Source organism: Peromyscus leucopus, chromosome 19 (assembly GCF_004664715.2).
Source record: "Peromyscus leucopus breed LL Stock chromosome 19, UCI_PerLeu_2.1, whole genome shotgun sequence".
Lineage (NCBI taxonomy): Eukaryota > Metazoa > Chordata > Mammalia > Rodentia > Cricetidae > Peromyscus > Peromyscus leucopus.
The window spans coordinates 3529907-3548804 of NC_051079.1; the positions used below are offsets into that span (position 1 = coordinate 3529907).

The 18898-nt window shown below is 44.7% G+C and overlaps 1 protein-coding gene across 10 annotated transcripts in view; it reads right to left on the reverse strand.

The window, feature by feature from the left end:
* The window catches only part of Osbpl1a (oxysterol binding protein like 1A), a 187676-nt gene that overhangs the window by 56291 nt on the left and 112487 nt on the right, over positions 1 to 18898 (reverse strand). For 9 of the 10 annotated variants that reach the window (XM_028876667.2, XM_028876666.2, XM_037196958.1 and 6 more), the window contains one exon: positions 7708 to 7864. In XM_028876667.2, the coding sequence (XP_028732500.1) occupies positions 7708 to 7864 (157 nt within the window). Of the gene's footprint in view, positions 1 to 7707; positions 7865 to 8383; positions 8979 to 18898 lie in introns of those variants that run through there. The other variant, XM_028876672.2, reaches the window with a different exon arrangement.

Genomic DNA, 18898 nt, shown 5'->3' on the forward strand with positions numbered 1-18898 from the left:
GCAGGAAAACTCTAGCTACAACAGGCCTGCAAGGTGGCTCTCGAGGACACATGTGTACTGTACGAGTACACCTACTGGAAGTTGGGGACTAAGTAGATGGCTCAGTCTGGTAAAGTGCTTGCCTCACAAGCATGAGGTCCTGAGTTCAAATCCATAGAACCCATGTAAAAAGCTGGGTATGTTAGCCAGGCTTGGTGGCACACCTTTAATCCCAGCACTTGCAGAGGCAGGTGGATCTCTGTGAGTTCGAGATCAGCCTGGTCTATAAAGTGAGTTCCAGGACAGCCAGGGTTACACAGAGAAACTCTATCTCAAAAAACAAAAACAAAAACAAACAATAAAGCTGGGCATGCAAGATGGGAGGAAGAGATCCCTGAACTTTTGGCCAGCTACCCAGGCCTATGTGGGGAAGTTTCAAGGCAATGAGAGACCATGCTTAAACAAAAGACTGAACGCAGCTGCAGAATGACACATGCACATGAGCACCTGCACATACACACATACAAAGCATCACAAAAAAAATGGAATGGACAAAGTTCTCACTGACCACAGAAGGGGAAATAAAGTAAGATATTTAAACAACTCTAGTCCATATATTCACACATCACTTTTGAGGGGAAGCTTTATATATCATTTTGTAAAGAGGTACTTATTAGCTTGTGTGGAGTGAGTGAGTGAGTGTGTGTGTGTGTGTGTGTGTGTGAGAGAGAGAGAGAGAGAGAGACAGACAGACAGACAGACAGACAGACAGCCTGAGGCTGATGTTGAGTAGCCTCAACCACTTTTCACCTTATTTTTTTTGAGACAGGGTCTCTCTCTCCTTGAACCTGGCCAGAGATCTCCAGCGACCAGTCTGTCTCCACTCCTCTACCGCTGGATTACAGACACATGCCATTGTACCCACTCTTTAAGTGCATGCTGGGAATTTGAACTCAAGTCCTTCTGTTAGCATGGCAACAATAAGGTCATCTCCCAGCCCAGCAGCTCTTCTTAATAGAATTCTGTTAATAAACGTGAGGAATGCAGGGTTAAAACAGCACTATTTTGTAGCTTCTATAGAAACATGGATGAGGACAATGATCAACAATGGCCACTAAAATCATTAAGTAAAAAAAGGCTGTCAGACACCTTTCCCATAAAACAGTCAGCTCACAAGGCCCAAACTAGGGAATCACTCCCAACACAAAACAAAAAGAAACCAGACAGCATGTACATTCTCCTGACTGATGTAGCAGGAGGTATGCCCTGCCCCCCCACCCGGAAGTGTGTCTATGCAGTATACCACAACAAACACAACATCATCAACCCTAAGCCTGGTCAAACTTCTGAATAGAGTGGTTTAAAGGATGTTCAGGGGCAAAGCCCATGTTAAATGATACTCCAGGCATGTGACTAGCTATGACACTCCAGACTGTGGAACATTGTGCAGAACAAATAAAGGGTAGGAAAGCCTAGAAGGAGGGGAACAGAAAGCCTAGAGACTCTTCCAGCCATTTTTGCCAGACGGAAGATGTGGAACTTCTGAGTCCTTATCACTAAGTGACATTTCAGATCCAATTACTAAGACACAGTTATGAGACAAGCAGGGAAATTTGACGACTAATTAAATTTGAAGATATTTAAGAAACGATTACTCATTTATGATAATAAATGGTTTTGTGATTTAGTGGGGGAGAGTCCGGGGTATTTAAAGATGCAGAGCACTCACTCGAGCAGCCCCTTGCTAAAGTGTAACTAATACAAAAAATATTAGACAAGTCCTAATGTGCACACACACACCATGCACAAAGCATTCCATGTTTTCTTTCTGTCTTTGTTTTTTGAGACAAGGTCTCTCTGTGTAGTCTTGGAGCTCACTATGCAGACCATTCAGGCCTCTAACTCACAGAGATCCTCCTGCCTCTGCCTGGGATTAAAGGTATGCACTACCACACCTGGCACACTTCATGTTTTCTAGAACTAAGCTGAAAACATCTATTGCACAACACAATGATGAATGTTTACTGCAATGCGACACAATATAGATTTTAATTATTCTTACAACAAAAATATGTATGAAGGTAATGCATATGCTAATTACCTCTACTTAGCCATTCTATGATATACATGTATTTCAAAAATACCATGCTGTACACATCTATACAATTCTTTCAATTAAAAAATTGTGTCCTAAAAAATAAATATTAAAGCTAATACATCCCAAAGTTTAGCTTTAAAGTTATAGAGAATGAGCTGAAGTTTAGGCGAAACAAACGCATATGCATGATAATGGTGCTAATGATAGATACAGAGGGTTCAAAACAGTATTTTCTATACTTCTAGGCAGGCTCAAAATTCTCTGCAATAAATTTTTAAAAGTTGAGCTATCCACCTGAAAAACTAGTCTTTATTTTTATTTTTCAGAGCCTAGATAAAGAACACCAATTCCTTAGCTATTTGCCGTTCAGTTCATTCTAGCAGAGCGGCAGACTGCAGATGCCCCAGAAAACTGCTCTTACTGCCCACAGTGAGTGTCTGTCTGTCTGTGGAGGACAGGCTAGAATGAGCGCCCTCAGATGAAAGCACATCTTCACCATGCTGTCCTCCCACATGCCCATGCTGGGACAGACCTGTGGCTTTCTAACTGATGTAAAGCACCCCCCCAGCCCCCGGCTACAAAGAGCACCTGAGGAGGAGGAGGGTAAGATAAAGGGGTGGGCCTGTGGCACCCTAGCCCCAGCCCTGCTCCCAAAGAGCAGTTTCTCCAATATCTTCTTTTCAGCCTAGCGTAGCAATGGGTGACTTCACCAAGGTATGGTGGCCCAGTTTTCCTACAGGAATTCCTACCAATGAATAGCCCAAGCGAGGCTTATGATGACCTGTGGTGAGCTTAGGCCCATCCTGCTTTTTCTCCTTCCTAACATACTCCAAGTGACCTCATGGCCTGCCAGCTTGTTCCTAGGATAAGTTTTAAAATCAGAACCCCCATGACAAGTCCCATCTGGCAAGCTGGCCCCCACTTCTTGTGGAGAGGTTTCAGGTGTCATTTTGCAGAAGCATTTCCTGTAACCTGAGTGGTCTGCTGAGTCTGAGGTCAGTGCTTCAGCACTTGCCCTCCAATTTGCCAGTCCCTTCCAGCTGATCCATGTGCACTGGCCTCCAAGGACAGACACCTGCAACCTCCTGACTGGCCACATCAGCCTACCTCACAGTCTGTAGTTCCAGGTGATCCATGAGCACTGGCCTCCAAGGACAGACACCTGCAACCTCCTGACTGGCCACAGTCAGTGTACCTCACAGTCTGTAGTTCCAGGTGATCCATGAGCACTGGCCTCCAAGGACAGACACCTGCAACCTCCTGACTGGCCACAGTCAGCGTACATCACAGTCTGTAGTTCCAGGTGATCCATGGGCACTGGCCTCCAAGGACAGACACCTGCAACCTCCTGACTGGCCACAGTCAGCCTACCTCACAGTCCGCAGTGCCCTCACCCAGCCTCCACACTGCTAACAGGATCACCCTCACTGAGTTGCTACAATAGGCTGTTCCTTAGGACTCTATAGGGTGGGCTCCTGAAACACACTTATGCCCAGCTGGTTATGGGATACCTCATGCCCAGACTGCTTGAGATTCTTCACTGTTCTCCCTCCTCCCATCCCAACCCTCTCCCTTCCAGGCACAAGACAGCATAGTCTCCAGTGACTTTACTGCTGCTTCCTGCTATCCCTAGACCCTTCTACAAACCCGACTAATTCTGGGCAAAGTTCTTGCTCTTTCACTGATGGCTCCAGTGATGAGATATGATATGAACTAAATACTTCACTTTACATTTTCTCAATGTATTTGTACTTTCTGGAAAATACTGACATAGACTGTATGTTTCAACCTCTTTACTTTGGCTTGTCCATGAACCTCTAGAACAAAATCTTCATCTATGGAACACAAATGTTACCACATTTCCGTTCCTTCAGCTCCCTAAGACTTCACATCAAAAGCTGTCCTAGTGGGAGGAAAGGTTACTGCCACCTACCTGGAGGTTCTGCCCACCATCTCAGCATAACAAACCCTAAGATCCTCAGCCACCTTTAAGACAAAAAGCTTCCACTCGGGAGGCAGAGCCAGACAGATCTTTGGGAGTTCCAGGCCAACCTGGTCTACAGATCAAGATCCAGGATAGGCACCAAAACAACACTGAGAAACCCTATCTTGGGGAAAAAAAAAAAAGACAGAGAGCGTCACTCGAATCAACAAGAAAGTGAACCTGAATTATTACCATCAGATGAAATAAACAATCTACCATTTCTGTTGTGAGAAATCTTTCTCCACCTTGAAATTATGAAGCTATTTTAAATTTCACATTTAGGTGTTTGGTTCATCTGAATTTATAATTATGTGCAGTCATTCCTTGGAATCTACAGAGCATCAGTTCTAGGGCCCTGGTTTCTCATATAAAAATCTGCAGATACTGGCACCAGCTACATAAAATTGGGTTCTATGTGCACAGAAACCTGTGTACCTCCTTCAGTATATTTAAATGATCTCCAGAGCACTTGTAATACCTAACATGATAAAAAATGTTAGAATAATCAGTTCAACATTTCAAAGTACTTTCTATATATAGTAGCTTAAACCCATAGAAAATGAATCTGCACATAGGGAGAGAGACCCACTGCTCACCTCCCCAGAGCAGATGACTATAATCATTCCATACCAAGCCCCGTCTCCCTCCCCGATCTGCCATGCAGCTTTCCTCCTCATGAGTCTTTCCTACAGGTCCGTCTAGCTCCTGGAGAGGTTGAACTAAGTATTCTGTCACAGGCCTTGACATTTGGTAGAGAAAATGGCATCCATCCTTTCCTGTGATCTGGCTCCTGGTTTTGATTCTTCAAAGTCCTTTTAACTTCATATATACCTCAGAACCTACTCTCTAGTTTCCATGGAAAAAGAATGTAATTTGAATTAAAATTACATTAGATCTACAGATCAATCTGGCAAGAGGACCTCTATGACAATGAGTGTTCATTTTCAATAAGTATCATTACCTTTTTCTTCCTGTATGAGTGGGTAGTATTTTTGGGGGGAGGAGTAGCTAAAATTGATAAGGCTGTTACTTTCAGCAGATGCTCTAAATGTTTCTTTTCCTCTGTTGATAATTTACAAAAATGTAATTCTGTATGCAACAACCTTGCCAAATATTTTTACTAACTCTCATACTTCTTTATGGACACTATATGTCTTCTATGTAGACAAATATGCTATCTGTGGATAGTGACAATTTTATTTCTCAAGTTTTTTTTTTGTGTGTGTTATGTCTCTGGTTATGGGCTCTAAGAAAAGTAAAAAACAAAAAATGAATGAATGAATGAATGAATGAGTCAAGAACCCTGTCCACCTTCTGATGTCTCACCACTAAGCATTTCCTGTGGGTTGTCACCGGAGTGCCTCCACTGTTGGGGTTTGCTGCAATGATTCCTAACTGGGGGTAAGGTCATCTACCAGGAAGGAGCACGTGTGTCTTCTCCAACCTGTGGGTGCTGTTGAGACAAGGAATGACATTCACAGAACCTCCCCTGGGGCCAGCACCTGCTGACTCTGTGCTTTGTGTCTGTTACTTTATATCGAGTGACATGTTGAAACCCACAGCTAAAACTTTAACTAAGGGAACTATTTGGGAAAAGGTGCTGCAAGTCAAAAGACCAGAGCTCAAAAGAAATTAGGTGCAAGTACAGAGAACTGCTCCTTTGGAATCTGGCCCGGATGGCCAGAAGCCTTGTCAATGTAACCAACTACAGCGTGGAGAGGCTGAGCACTGACATCCCGACTATGTATATTCTGTGTGTGTGTGGAGGGGAGGAAGGACTGTCTAATGAATGTAGTTGAGATTTTAATCATTTTTATATTAAATTTCTACTGGACAAAAAGTTTCATGAAATATTAGAAAAATGGTTGAAATACTTTTAAAAATTATCAGCATATCAGTTAAGCTGGGTTTACAATTAGTAAAATTTCTCACTTCTTATTTTAAAAAAAAATTGTAATCCACATATACCCATATATCCACTGACTATAGGGGAGCCTTTTAAAACACAGGCATTTGAAAGCCTCCTGTCAAAGCTACCTTTCCCAAGCAGGCCATTGTTAGGCTTATGACAATTTCCTAACTTCTCCACTTTTGATGAAACAGAGTAACAGAAGAGTGTGTCATACAGTTACAATTGTAATAGGATGCATCTTGCTGTATAAATGTAACTTTTCTGGTTAGGTCTCTAGTTACTTATATTCCTTTCCCTAAGACTTGGCCGGAGTTGATCTTTTTCTGAACAATTCCAAATTGCATATTTGTATCCTTCTGTGTCTGACTGAGAACAGAATACATTAGTACAGTAAAATCACACTGGATACAAAATAGCTGCTGTCTTGTGACAGTGCACACGCAGAAGGGTGAAAGGTCAGAAGGGAATCCCACAGGCCATGGCCCTGGGAGGTGCTGGGACCAGGCACTGCGCTCATTTGGGTATTTTAGTAACTCTATGTCAAGAACTCATTTATTTTTGATCTTCCCAAATATTTTGCTTGTTTTCTCACTGAGAACAATACATATGTGTTTACTAAAAGGCTGTCTTCTCTTAGACACATGCATGGCATGTTGGATTTACTAGTAGGTGTTTCATGTCCTGGACACACATTAGTCCCGTGTTCCAAAGATACTAGTGCTAAGTGCAAATAAGAGCTGTGAAGGACAGACACTCACTACCAGCCACACCACCAGCATCAGTGGTCCACACTGACGGAACAAACTCAGTGAAAGAAAGCTGTTTTCATCCAGCTAGTTCCTAAGGGTCACATGACTTTTCAAGACATCTTAAAATCCATTTATATTCTAAAAAGAAATACAAACGAAGGTACGTTTTTAACAAGGGGAAGCACACATCAGAGCATTGGTGTGCACACTGGTCCTGGACAATGCTTGAGGCAATTGTGGTCAGAATCATGGTGTTATACAATCTATAGTATGAACACACAAAAGACTGTTCTGTAGAAATTAACCATTAGCATCTCCTTACAAAGAAAATGTGGTATCTTTCTTGTTGGTAATTTTATAAAATATGTCTCTCATGAACATCAACAAGCAGTCTACCACGCTGTCTGTGAACTTGTCAGAAACCAGAGAACTGGGGTGTCTGTTACATCTTGTCATTTCAGATTATCTCTAGCACTAGCCCATCAGGGGAATAAAACCAAACTAATGTTATTAGAGCATGTAAAATGGATGTGTTCAGCAAATCCTGGCCTTAGGAACAGTCTTTGTTTAAATTTAACTAGATTGTGACAGCAGGTTGGCAACATTACTATTCACTCTTAAAACCAACAAGAAGATCAAATGACTAGGAACCAAAATAGCATTGGGAGGCAGAGTCATGAAAGATGAATGATGAAACGGGAGCAGAGCATCAGCTTCAATGGGTGGTTCTGAGAACCTTACTCCAACCAAAGGCGGCTCTAGACATTCCCTGAAAGCCCGGCTGCTGCAGCCGGCCTGTGCTCTGCCCTGCACTTAAGTAGACAAAGAAAGAGGATTCCCGCGTAGCCCTGTCTTGGAGAGGCACAGCTAACAACACAAACACCCAACACCGGGGAGGAAGCAGAGGACAGCACTTGTTTTTGCCTCTCAAGCCGTGTGCCAGCGACTGACTGCTGCCCAGGCCGCCGTCCGCCGTCCACCGTACCTGTGCTTTTTGATGCCGTTGGAGAGCGCATCTCCCCCGCCACAATCTTTTCCTTCGGACATTCTGTGTTTTCCACTGCTCACGGGCACGTCGTTCTCTTCAAAGGAGTGTGCTGTCACAGCTTCCAGGCAAGTCAGGGACCCCTCGGACTCGGAACCTGTCACAGAACAGGCTCATGGTGAATGGACTGAACTTGGGTGCAAGGCTTCGCTAACAACGAATATCTCCCTCAAAGCCTCGGGCTGTGAAACTCAAGCTGCCTCTTTGTCCTTTCACAATCCATCCGCGAACACCTCCTCAGGGATTTCAGAGAACCCGCTCCCACAGCGGCTCGCATGGATTTATGTGACAGATGTACACTTATATAAAGTTACAATTAAACTGATTTTATATACTTAGAGGTAGCCAAAGATTGCTGAGTTCTTTAAGAAATCATATGCAGTCGTCTCCCACCCCCAAATTTCTATTCTCTTCCTTCTCAAGGCATCTTAACTATAGCTTACCCCCAAAAGGTTCAATTTTAAAAACTCATGTATAATGGAAGATCTACAGTGGCCACACTTATCAGAAGTTTAAGTCACATCAAATCCTGCAGTAACAAAAGGAAAGGTAATTTAAAAACCACATGTGACAACACTGCCCTGGCATGATTCATGTGAATTCTTGGTGTCCTTACATCAGTTACCAGGCAGGTGGTGTAAGGGTGGAAACGCCACGGTCCCAGTTGCCGAAGCACTCAGAAGAGAGCCATCTGCTTGCTGGGGACCATGATGGTGATTCACTTCGGTACCATCCATGACAACTGCCCAGACTTTCACAGCCCGAATCTCCTCTGAGCATCTCCAGGATGCTTTGGGAAGGTGAGACAAGGCTCTGGGTTATCAACACTCGTGTTAATAACCTCCTGCTCTTCGAGTGGGGTCTTAGGATCTGAACCCCAGTTTTCAGACTCCTTATTTAATAGTTTGTTTGGGCTCAAAGCAGTAGCCACTCACTCTCCAGAAAATGTCTTTACAGGAGGGCTCTGTCTACGGTAGAGCACCATTCAGGTGGTCGACGACTTTCCATATGACCCCACCCACTCTCGGAAACCTGCCTCACAAGGCTGGCACAACCTGCTTGATGTGTGTTAGTGCTGAACTCCCATCTGCTACATATGAACTACAGCTCAACTCGGAAGCAAGGGGTTCGAGCTTGCTTTCTCCCTACTGCATGCTAGCACTCAGCTCAATGCGTAGAGTCTTACTGTGATCCCATTAGGGTGATCAGGAAGAAGCAAATGCTGGTCCACAGTCCTCGCTGCCTCACTGCTGCTTACACCAGCAGGACACCTTGAGCCAGCTCTGTTCTCCCCTCACAGCAAAGACACACACTAGCAGTCCTCCCCCAGGCAAGCCCTCCCCCAGCCACTTTGCCTGGCCAGAGTTTTAGCTCCTGGAGGTCAACTTTGGTTCAACAACTAGACAGAAACTTCCAGAAACTACTTGTAAGCGTTAAATTGTGCACGGCAAGGTGATAATATTTCATAGCACTGCCTTGCCCCAAGGTGTGTGATGGTAAATGTTAGAACTGAAAACACCGAGCCAAGGAGCTGTGGGCCCAACCGTGCATCAAAGCGGGAACCACCGCGGAGAGAAGGGGTTCACGCCTGCCTCTTACAATTCGTTCACGTGTAAACTATCAAGAGTTAAACAATCTTGTCTTAGTATGACTTGAAATGTACGTGTAGTTTGTAATTTAGATGTCAAAAATTTTAAAAAAAAGGCCATCAAACTCTGGATTTATTCTGAAACGTTGCTATACACAGGACACTGTGTTTGAAATTTAAGAGACTCAAATGACAGGGAAGGACTCGCCTACTCAAAAAGTTTGTTTTTGTTGTTGTTGTTTTGTTTTGTTTTTTAACTAAAAAGCAGATGTTTGGTAAACAGTAAACAAGAGATAGCAAGAGCTTCTATGAGCAAAGAGGTCTTTCCCCAAACAGATCTCAATGTGGTCAAACACAAGCTGGAGCCCCGCCTTCTTCACGTGTTAGCCATTTTAGGAATATGTACAGGGGCCACCATGCTCATCCCAGGGACACACAATCAGATGGCACCGCAGACCCTTGTCCCCTCTGGCTAGTGGTACCTGCATTCCTTGTCCTGGTCATCTCCCTGTTCCACCTCCCCACCCTTCCCATTTATACCTTGCTCCCTATCCTCCCCATTGGGCCTATCAGCTAGAAAGCTCCGGCAAAGGTTACTACTTATCTCTATTCTGCAGAGCCCAACGGCCACTTGTCGATCTTCCTAACCGTGACTCATCTGCCATCTGTGACACTGCTCAATCCACTCCTCCCTTTGTAGGAGCCATGTGCGGGGCCGGCACATGAAATTCCCAGATGGTAAGATCTGGCAGCTGTCCACGGTCCGGCAGAAGTGTATGGTGTGGGAAATAGATGTGTTCAGTAAACTGTTCCAGGTATAGTAACCGAAGTCAGAACGGGGACAGTGGCCACAGGCAACGGTCTCCTTCAGAGTGAGAACAGTGTCAGCAAAGGGCTGTGGCTGCTGAATGAGCTGAGTAAGCTGACAAGAGGAAAGGGGAGAGCAGAAAGTCACCACATAGGAACTGTCCCAGGCGAGACACAGGACGAGCCAGTGCAGGAGCAGCAAGATGCTCACAAAAGAGCAAAGGAAGATGCACACACCTCCTGCATAGGATGGAAAGGGAAAGCAGCAAAAGCAGGCAAAGGGCAAAGAAGACAGGAAAGAGGTCAAGGGATGACATCTTTCTGTTTTACATTAGGAGCAACTGCTTGCTGCCAGTGGATCCAAATGGATCTCTCGTTACTTCTCCAGTCCATGCTTGCCTGCATGCCTTCATTCCTCTGAAATTGTAAGTAAGCCCCCAGGTGCATGCTTCCTTTGTAAGAGCTGCCTTGCTCATAATGTCTACACAGCAACAGAGCAGCAGCTAAGACATGGGATGTGCCCTGGAAGGAGACGCTTCTCATCACCAGGCGCTGTTCCAGCATGTGCTTGCAGCATGGTATGCTGCTGTGCTGCTATAGGACTAAGAGTAGAGTGGCCAGCTGACCATGAGCTGAAACCTCCAGAACTGTGAACTAAAATAACCTTACTTCTTTAATTATCTCGGGCATTTGTTAGTGACGGAACACCGACCAAATCAGATGCAAATGTTGACACACAGCAATGCGGCTTCACCCGATCCCACCACATGGCATATTTAAAGGGGCTGGTAAGCATGGTAAACTTTCTGCTTGTAAATTTTGCGATAAAAACAAAAACAAACAAAACCCCCAAAACGCAGTTCTAAACAAGAGCTTGCTATACCACAGCCATGAGCTCTCATCTGGTCAGCGCTGATCTCAGTACCACCTTCACAGATCACCACATGAAGCATCATTGTTGCCACTGATTTTTCTACTAACATCTTTAAATGTAATTACAATGTTGATTTTAATAATCTGTAGTTAGATTCACAGCAGAATAGGCAGTCATTTACCTTTCTCCTGTATTTTCCCTACAAACACTTACGATCCTATAATAAGCAAAGGGGTTTGAAGATTTTTGAGATGCCTCACTGATCCCTGAAAAATAGGGTAAGGGGGGATTCTGAAATTTCTGCCACCACTCCCTCATCATCTTCAGGACAATTAGAGCCAGAAGACAAGAGGGGGGACCTGGTGTGGTTCTAGCTGGGAGTCTACTCTGCCCAGTTCCTAATGGAGGCGGCTGTACTGTCATGTATGCTGCATTTTACAGAAAAAGTACCGGAATAAAACAGTACAGAGAAGCATTGGGTCAACACAACCATTGCCTGATTAAAGAAAAACAGTATTAATAGAATGGCTGAGACAATACAAAGCCCTCTAAAGTTGCTTTTAATGAGGTAAGCACTCATTAAAACTCAGCATTATTCTCCAGACATTTCAGATTGATTGTGGCATGGTGTCTTGGATATGAAGTATACTCCACTCCTGTGGACTAAAGACCATGTTCAGAGGTGCCCTTCAGAGAAGTGACTGGACAAGAGGACTCTACCTAAGCCAGTGGTTCTCACCCTTCCTAACGCTGCGACCCCTTGATACAGCTCCTCATGGTGTGCTGACCCCCGACCATAAAATTATTTCATGCTACTTCATAACTGTAATCTAGCTACTGTTACAACTCATAATGTAAATATTTGGGGGGACAGAGGTTTGCCAAAGGGATTGCGACCCACAGGTTGAGAACTGCTAAGCTAAGCGGTGGTGGTGGTGGTGGTGGTGACTATGGAAGGTAGGCCTGACTGGAGAAAGTGGGCTGCTGGGGATGTGCCTTTGAATAACGTCTTTTATTCCGGGTACCTGCCCATCCCCCCTACTTCCCAGCCACTATGGGGTAATCATCTCCTGTCACGTTCCCGTGATGTTCTCACTACAGGCCTACGGAAACTGAGCCAGTCAGCTCTGGCCCGGAACCAGGAGTGGAAAGGAACCTTCACCCTGCAAGGTGACTTGCGCAGGTACTTTGTCACAGTGACAGAATGTGACTGACACAGTTCCCTTCCTAACTAAAACAGCACAGGACTAGGACTAGGGTACCCTGATGCCAACGTCACTTCAGAGTTAAGAAAATCCTTGCCGCTGCCTTTTCAGAAGCTAGGTGTGTTCCAGGTGTTGACTAATTAATCCTTCCTACCATTGAAAGGCTGCAAGAACAGGTCAGAGTTCACAATCTAACCCTGCCAATAATTTTCCTGGGCTGTCCTGATAAGTGCTCTGGCATGACCTTTGAAGAGTGACCCACGAACAAACAAGCACAAAGCAGAAGACTTGGAAGACTGTGGATAGCGTCCAAATCATACTTCCTCCTCTTATTTAAGGTTACAGGAAAGGGCAAGAAACACAGGCCCCGTTTAAAGCTTTCATTGTTTATGGTTCCCCATGAACCAGGACAGTGCTTAAACTGGAATAACCCAAAGTGCAGCCTCAAGTGTCAGCACCACAGTCCTGTTTAACAACAGATACAACCACACAAACTCAAAACTAGCACAGCAGTAAATGAGTGAGCAGAACAAAGCAAGAAAACTGGCCCAATCACATTTAAAAGAAATTATGAACTGAAAATAAAATGCCTCCAGAGATGGCTGACAAGAGACGGCTGTGGTAATGTACGAGGGGCTGAGGAAAGCACCAACAGAATCTTGGCATTCTAGACACCCTCCCCAGAGGACGTCTAAGGTCAAGGCAGCCACACTGCATGGCGGGCTTGCGGCAGCACTTTCCACAAGTGCTCTTGGTCCCTAAGGAGAAATCCAGCACTCTTTTCTTCAGCTTGTAAGATCTTTACGCATAGTTGAAGAATTACATGAACTACAACATGTGGGTTGGGAAACCTTAGTGTACCCGAGTACTAAATCTCAAGTTGCCCTCTTAGTCTTGATTGACAGCCTTTTTCAAAATCCTTTTCAGGAAGGTCACAGATGCAGTGAAGTCCAGTTGCAGAGTAATTGTACTTCGGAAGGGAGTTTCATGTGACCAGTAAATCAGCCTGTCACACACTAGCTAGAGGACTAGCTTCAGAAACAGTTTTCAAGGATTAATGAGATACGGCTCATGCCCCCCAAGTATTCGACCCTCACTACAGTGGAGACATACAAAACCACATCTGTAAACACACGTGTTTGAGAACGTGGGGGACCTAACTTCGGGGAGGTCAGGGCCAGCTTCTGAGAAAACACGACACATAAGCTTCAGTGGCGGGTGTGTGTGTGTGTGTGTGTGTGTGTGTGTGTAGACAACGTCGAGCAAGGCAGAACCCCGCGTGTTAGTAAGGACTGCCAGGTGCTAAAGGGAGGTGGCCAGGACGGTGAGGCTCATTCAGGGAGGAGAGCAGCCATGGGGAAGACAGGGTCCTCGGAGACTGGTGTTGCATGAGTCAGGTCACCGAGTTTGGATTTGAAGCCACAGGTGACAGGAGTTGCTGGAATAGATTGCTAGCTGGTTAGAGGTTGCAGTGTGCCACAGCCTGGCAGCTCTCTCTAAGCTCACCAAAATGGAAACCTCTCCTTCCCCAGCAAGGCTTCCTGCCCTCTACCTGCCCTTATCTGAAGAATGTCCCTGGGCCTGCGGGACTGACCTTATCTAAATGCTGTCTCTAAACCAGATGCCTGATTCATCTTTAGCCTGACCTTTGGCACAGATCGCTGCTGAGAAGACTTGTGCTCGGAGCTCTACTGTAGGACCCTACTGCCACACACCAAGCCTTGTGCAAATTAGGGTTTGTCCCCAGGCTCCCCAATCCTATATGTTCCTCATACTCTGCAATAAAATTGAGCTGGTTCACCAATAAAATTAAGCTTGTTCGACGAAATCTGTCTCCTGGAGGGCTGTCTCTATTTGTGCTCATGGGCCGTGTACAAAGCTTTCTGTTGCTCCTTCTGCCTCTTTCCCTTCTCACACTGATGGTCAACAGGCCAAGAGGGAAAGAGGACCCCCACAGATGGCGCCCGAACAGGGACAATGCTTTTCAAAGCTGTTTCCAGCTGAACTGAGACAGGTTGTCAGAGCCCAGGAAGGCTGAGAGGTTAGTCAAAGGCTGGTTTATCAGAAGCATCTGATGAGCTGCTCCAGGTGAAGGGACAGGGAACATTTATATCAGTTGGACTGGTTCATATTAGCTTTTAGTAAGTCCATAGCTCAGTAGCTTGTAATTTGTAGGTGTTCCCTGATGGTGATCGTCAGCCAGGTGGAAATCTGTTAAGATACAGGCTGGGCAGAAGTTAAAGTTTAGGAGCTTAAGAAAAAAAGAAAAATCTTACATTTCCACCCTTTTTGTTTGGTTTGTTGACGGGTGGATGTAAGCCTTATGACTTTGATTCCTTGAAGCTTATGTGAATTTTACTTTACCAAGGGAGATAAAAAGTTTAGATTATTAGCATTACCATTGTATTGAAACCCACACTGTAGAAAAGGCAGTTAACTGGTGTCTGTAGAACAACGGGAACAGATCTACATCTTTGGGTTATAACAAAAGCGTATGACCTTGGGTTAAAAAGCATGAACATTTTTTCTTCTGTCCAGAGAGTCAGATATCGATTGGACAGAAGTGTCTTTGGTCTGATGAGAAGTACCTTTAAGTCTATACTTAGAGGACAATCAAAGGGAACTTCAAATCCTGAGCTTGTGACTGAACAGTGTTTTCAGAGCTAGCTAACAGCTTGTCAGCACTCCACTGGTTAATGCTGGAACCTTGAGCTTTTGAAGTCTTCTATAAGAACAGCACAGCAAGGGAAAGAAATCCGAAAACATTTTTATACAACGTAAGTCATTTTTACACCTCTATAAGTCGTACCCATCCAAGTATCTTAAAAACACGTTTAGAGCCCCACAATCCAGGTCTTGATGTCCTCAGACCTCTATAATTTTCATTTATATACCTTAATAATTTATCAGCAATTATTTTACAAGATGATGACTAACATCTGTTTTCGACTTTGCACATGGCCCTACCACAGACTTGGATTAAAATCACAGAAAAGATTTAATAATTTGGGATTGTTAAATTCCTCAGTGTCCCAACATCAGTTTCCCTGAGTTAAAACCAGAGTGCTGGCAGGACAGTACTGTACCTGGGGGGCTCTAGAGGAAAATCCCCTGATGGCCTCTTTCCACCCACATGGGTGCAGGTGTTCCAGGTGCCTGGACACACTAACCAATCTCTATTTCTACCTGCATGTCATCTCTCCTCATATGGCTATCTAATCTCCCTTTCTGCCTCTTCATGAGGGCATTTGTGAAAGACTTTGATCTGACCTAGAAAACCATGATCTCTGTACTGCAAAATTTCCTAATCAATCATATCTGCAACAATCCCATTTTGCAAGGCACTGTTTACAAGTTCTAGCAACTGGGAAGTGGGCCTACATCTAGAGATCTGCTTCTCAGTACATCATAGCCAGGAACATAATGTGTGAAAAACAGAGACAAAGAAGGAAAATAAGGAGACCTATTGGAAGGGCAGTGTCATGTCTGTGGGATCAAAAGGAGAGAGTGGGCTAAGGCACCAGTGGTGAGTGAAGATTAGAAACTTACTCACCCAATTTATATTTGCTGAGCACATCTTTTGACTAACATCAACAAACAGAAGCTTATTATGTGAAAGATACTCCTGGAATAGAAAATGACTCTAAATATTTCCATAAACAGAAAAAATATAGAAAGTGAGCTATTAAACACAATAGACTATAGATATCTTGGCCAAGAGACTTCCAAGAGGAGGAAATAACAAAGAACAAAGGCCTGAGGGCACACACGGCAAATTCAAGACCACCTGTTGGCTCAGTATCACTGGAATGAAGGAGGTGACAAGACAGAGAACCTGCTCCCTTCAGATGCTTACAGAGAAGGAAGGCTATGGGCGGGCTCTTGTAAAGGCAATGCCGAGCCATGCCTACAACGGATCCCTAAGAATACAATACTAAAATACTGTGGGATCTAAGGCACAAGCAGAGACCAGTTGGAGAGCTGCTGAGATAACTAGGCTGTCATGTGAAGGAGATTTGGACTGGGTAGAAGCAGCATGCATGTCCAGAGTCTGCTGTCCTTTTAAAGGTGAATCTGATAGGATTTGATGATGGATTGGATGTGAGAAAAAATGATAGAATCTATGATAGATAATGTGAAGGTTCTCAACATTGGCCTCTGTGGATTATCATACAGATCCTCCATTTACCAAGGTGTAGAAGTCACCTTCTAAGAGGGGCAAGTGTGTGAGAACTCAAGAGTTCTCTTATGGATACTTAATGATATGTAGGTCTCCATTAGACGGTTAAGTACTTCATTAAGTATTTAGATGAGCTGGAAATCCAGGTGAAGAGTGAAGATGGAGACACAGAGCTGATAGTTATCGGAACAGGGTGAGAGTCTGAAGGCATGGAATCAATGCTGTGTGGGCTTTGATGTACATGAGTCACCAAGGAATTGTAAACAGTGCAGATTCTTGTTCCTGCCTCTGAACTGGGGCCTCAGATTGGGTGGAACTACTAAATTCTCAGAGATCTCCATGTTACTGGTCTGGAGACCACACTTAAGAACACAAAGAATCTAACACGAAAGCAGGGCTTATCCGGTCTTCAACAGAGCAACAGCATGTTGTCACAAATGTCACCTCTAGGACCTCGCATGGTTTAGTAAGTTTATGGCACTGTGCTGGCCACACTCATACCTATGCATGGCCATGTGCGGCTGCGCTAGCGTGGAGACAGGACACTCCCAAGTCTAGAGAGTAAGTGAAGAAGGAAAAGGAACAGGCGCAGCAACTGCATCAAGAATGCACGAGAATGTGGACAAGGCACCAGCACTTCAGGCAAAACAGCATTAAAGATGTCTGGTTGCAAGCATGAGCACTCAGCAGCACTCAAGACCAGCAGCAGAGGCAGGTCTATGGCCAAGGACAGGCACTTCAAGACACACTAACGAGGAGAGGCAATCACTGCTGGCTGGGTAAAGAAAGAACTGCTCGATGCCTTGATGTGAGTGCTGGGGTCTAGGACACTAGGCACAATCAGAGGGGTCGGTCCAGTAAAGGACTGTTTGGGTTACTTTTTCTGGTGCTGTGATAATCATTTTGACCAGAAGAAACTTGGGGAGATGTCTTACTTTTCTATTGCTGTGACAAAATGACATGACCAAGGTCTTTATAAAAAACATTTAAGCTGGGTACTGGTGATGCACGCCTTTAATCCCAGCACTTGGGAGGCAGAGGCAAGCGGATCTCTGTGAGTTCAAGGCCAACCTGGTCTACAAAGTGAGATCCAGGACAGGCAGGGATACCAGAAAAACCCCATCTCAGAAAAAGGAAGGAAAGGAGGGAGGGAGTGAGCAAACAAGCAAACAAGCTTATGGTTTCGGAGTCAATGGCAGCCGAGCAAAGGTGTGCACGGCCACAGGGACAGCTCAGGGCTCTCCATACTTCACAGGTAAGGAGCAGAAAGGCACACTGGGAGAGGCACTGGTCTTTTGAAACCCCACAGCTTGCCCCTGACACCCCTCTTCCAACAGAACCACACTTCTTAATCCTTCCCAAACAGTTCTACCAACGGGGGACCAAACACTGAAGCACATGAGACCACGGGGTACATTCTCATTCAAGCCACTACAGGAGGGAAGGATTGATTTGGCTTCTACATCCTGACCACAGTCTATCAGTGAGAGAAGCCAAAGCAGAAACCCAGTGTCATAAAGTAGACACCATGGAAGAACACTGCTTACTAGCTGATTTTTCTAGACCAAAGTTTCAATGTCTTCCTCATTCTTCTGAAAAACAGCATGCTCAGGACTGTCACAGCAATAGGTACCAACTTCAGGATTAGTTACTTTTCTGCTACTGCGATAAGCACCTTGGCCAAAGCAACGTAAGGGAGAAAGGGTTCATTTTGGTTCACAGTTCCAAAGGGAGAGTCCATGTTGGAGGGGAACCCAAGGCATCAGTGAGACAGAGTAAGAAGCTAAAAGAGCTCATCTTCCATCAGAGGCAGAAAGCAGAGAGAGTCAGAAGGGCAGCAAGGCTATGAACTCTCACAGCTGGTCCCCAGAGACGTGCCTCCTCCAGCAAGACTCCACTTCCTAAAGGTTCCTCAACCCTCCCACACAGCACCACCAATCAGGGAGCACGTGTTCAAATACAAGAGCCTAGGGGGGACATGTCTAATTCAAACTACCATACAGACCCAATTATCTGTGTAGAATACAAAAGAAATAGAATACAAGTCAGTGTGGTGCTGGCTTTGTTAGTGGAAACAGAATTGTCTCTCAATGACATTGCAATGTCCCATTAGATGGAACAAGAGAGAAACTTTTGATGAGAGCTAAAGAATAAAACAAACATCCAAAATTACTAGAAAAAACATATTAGGTTTGGTGGGCAGCAAAAACGAGCAGAAGTAATAGCCATGGACTTAAAATTAAAAAAAAAAACACTGGCGTGGGGCAGAAAATTGTCAGTGGAGACTAACATGGAAGAAGCATGCTTGGTGTAGTTGGTTTGTTTTTTATTTTGTTTTTTAACTCTTTGGGGCCCATCACCCAGCTCCCAAATAAATACACAGAGACATATTCTTACTTATGAATGTCCAGCCTTAGCTTGGCTTGTTTCTAGCCAGCTTTTCTAACTTAAATTATCCCATTTCTCTTTAACTATGT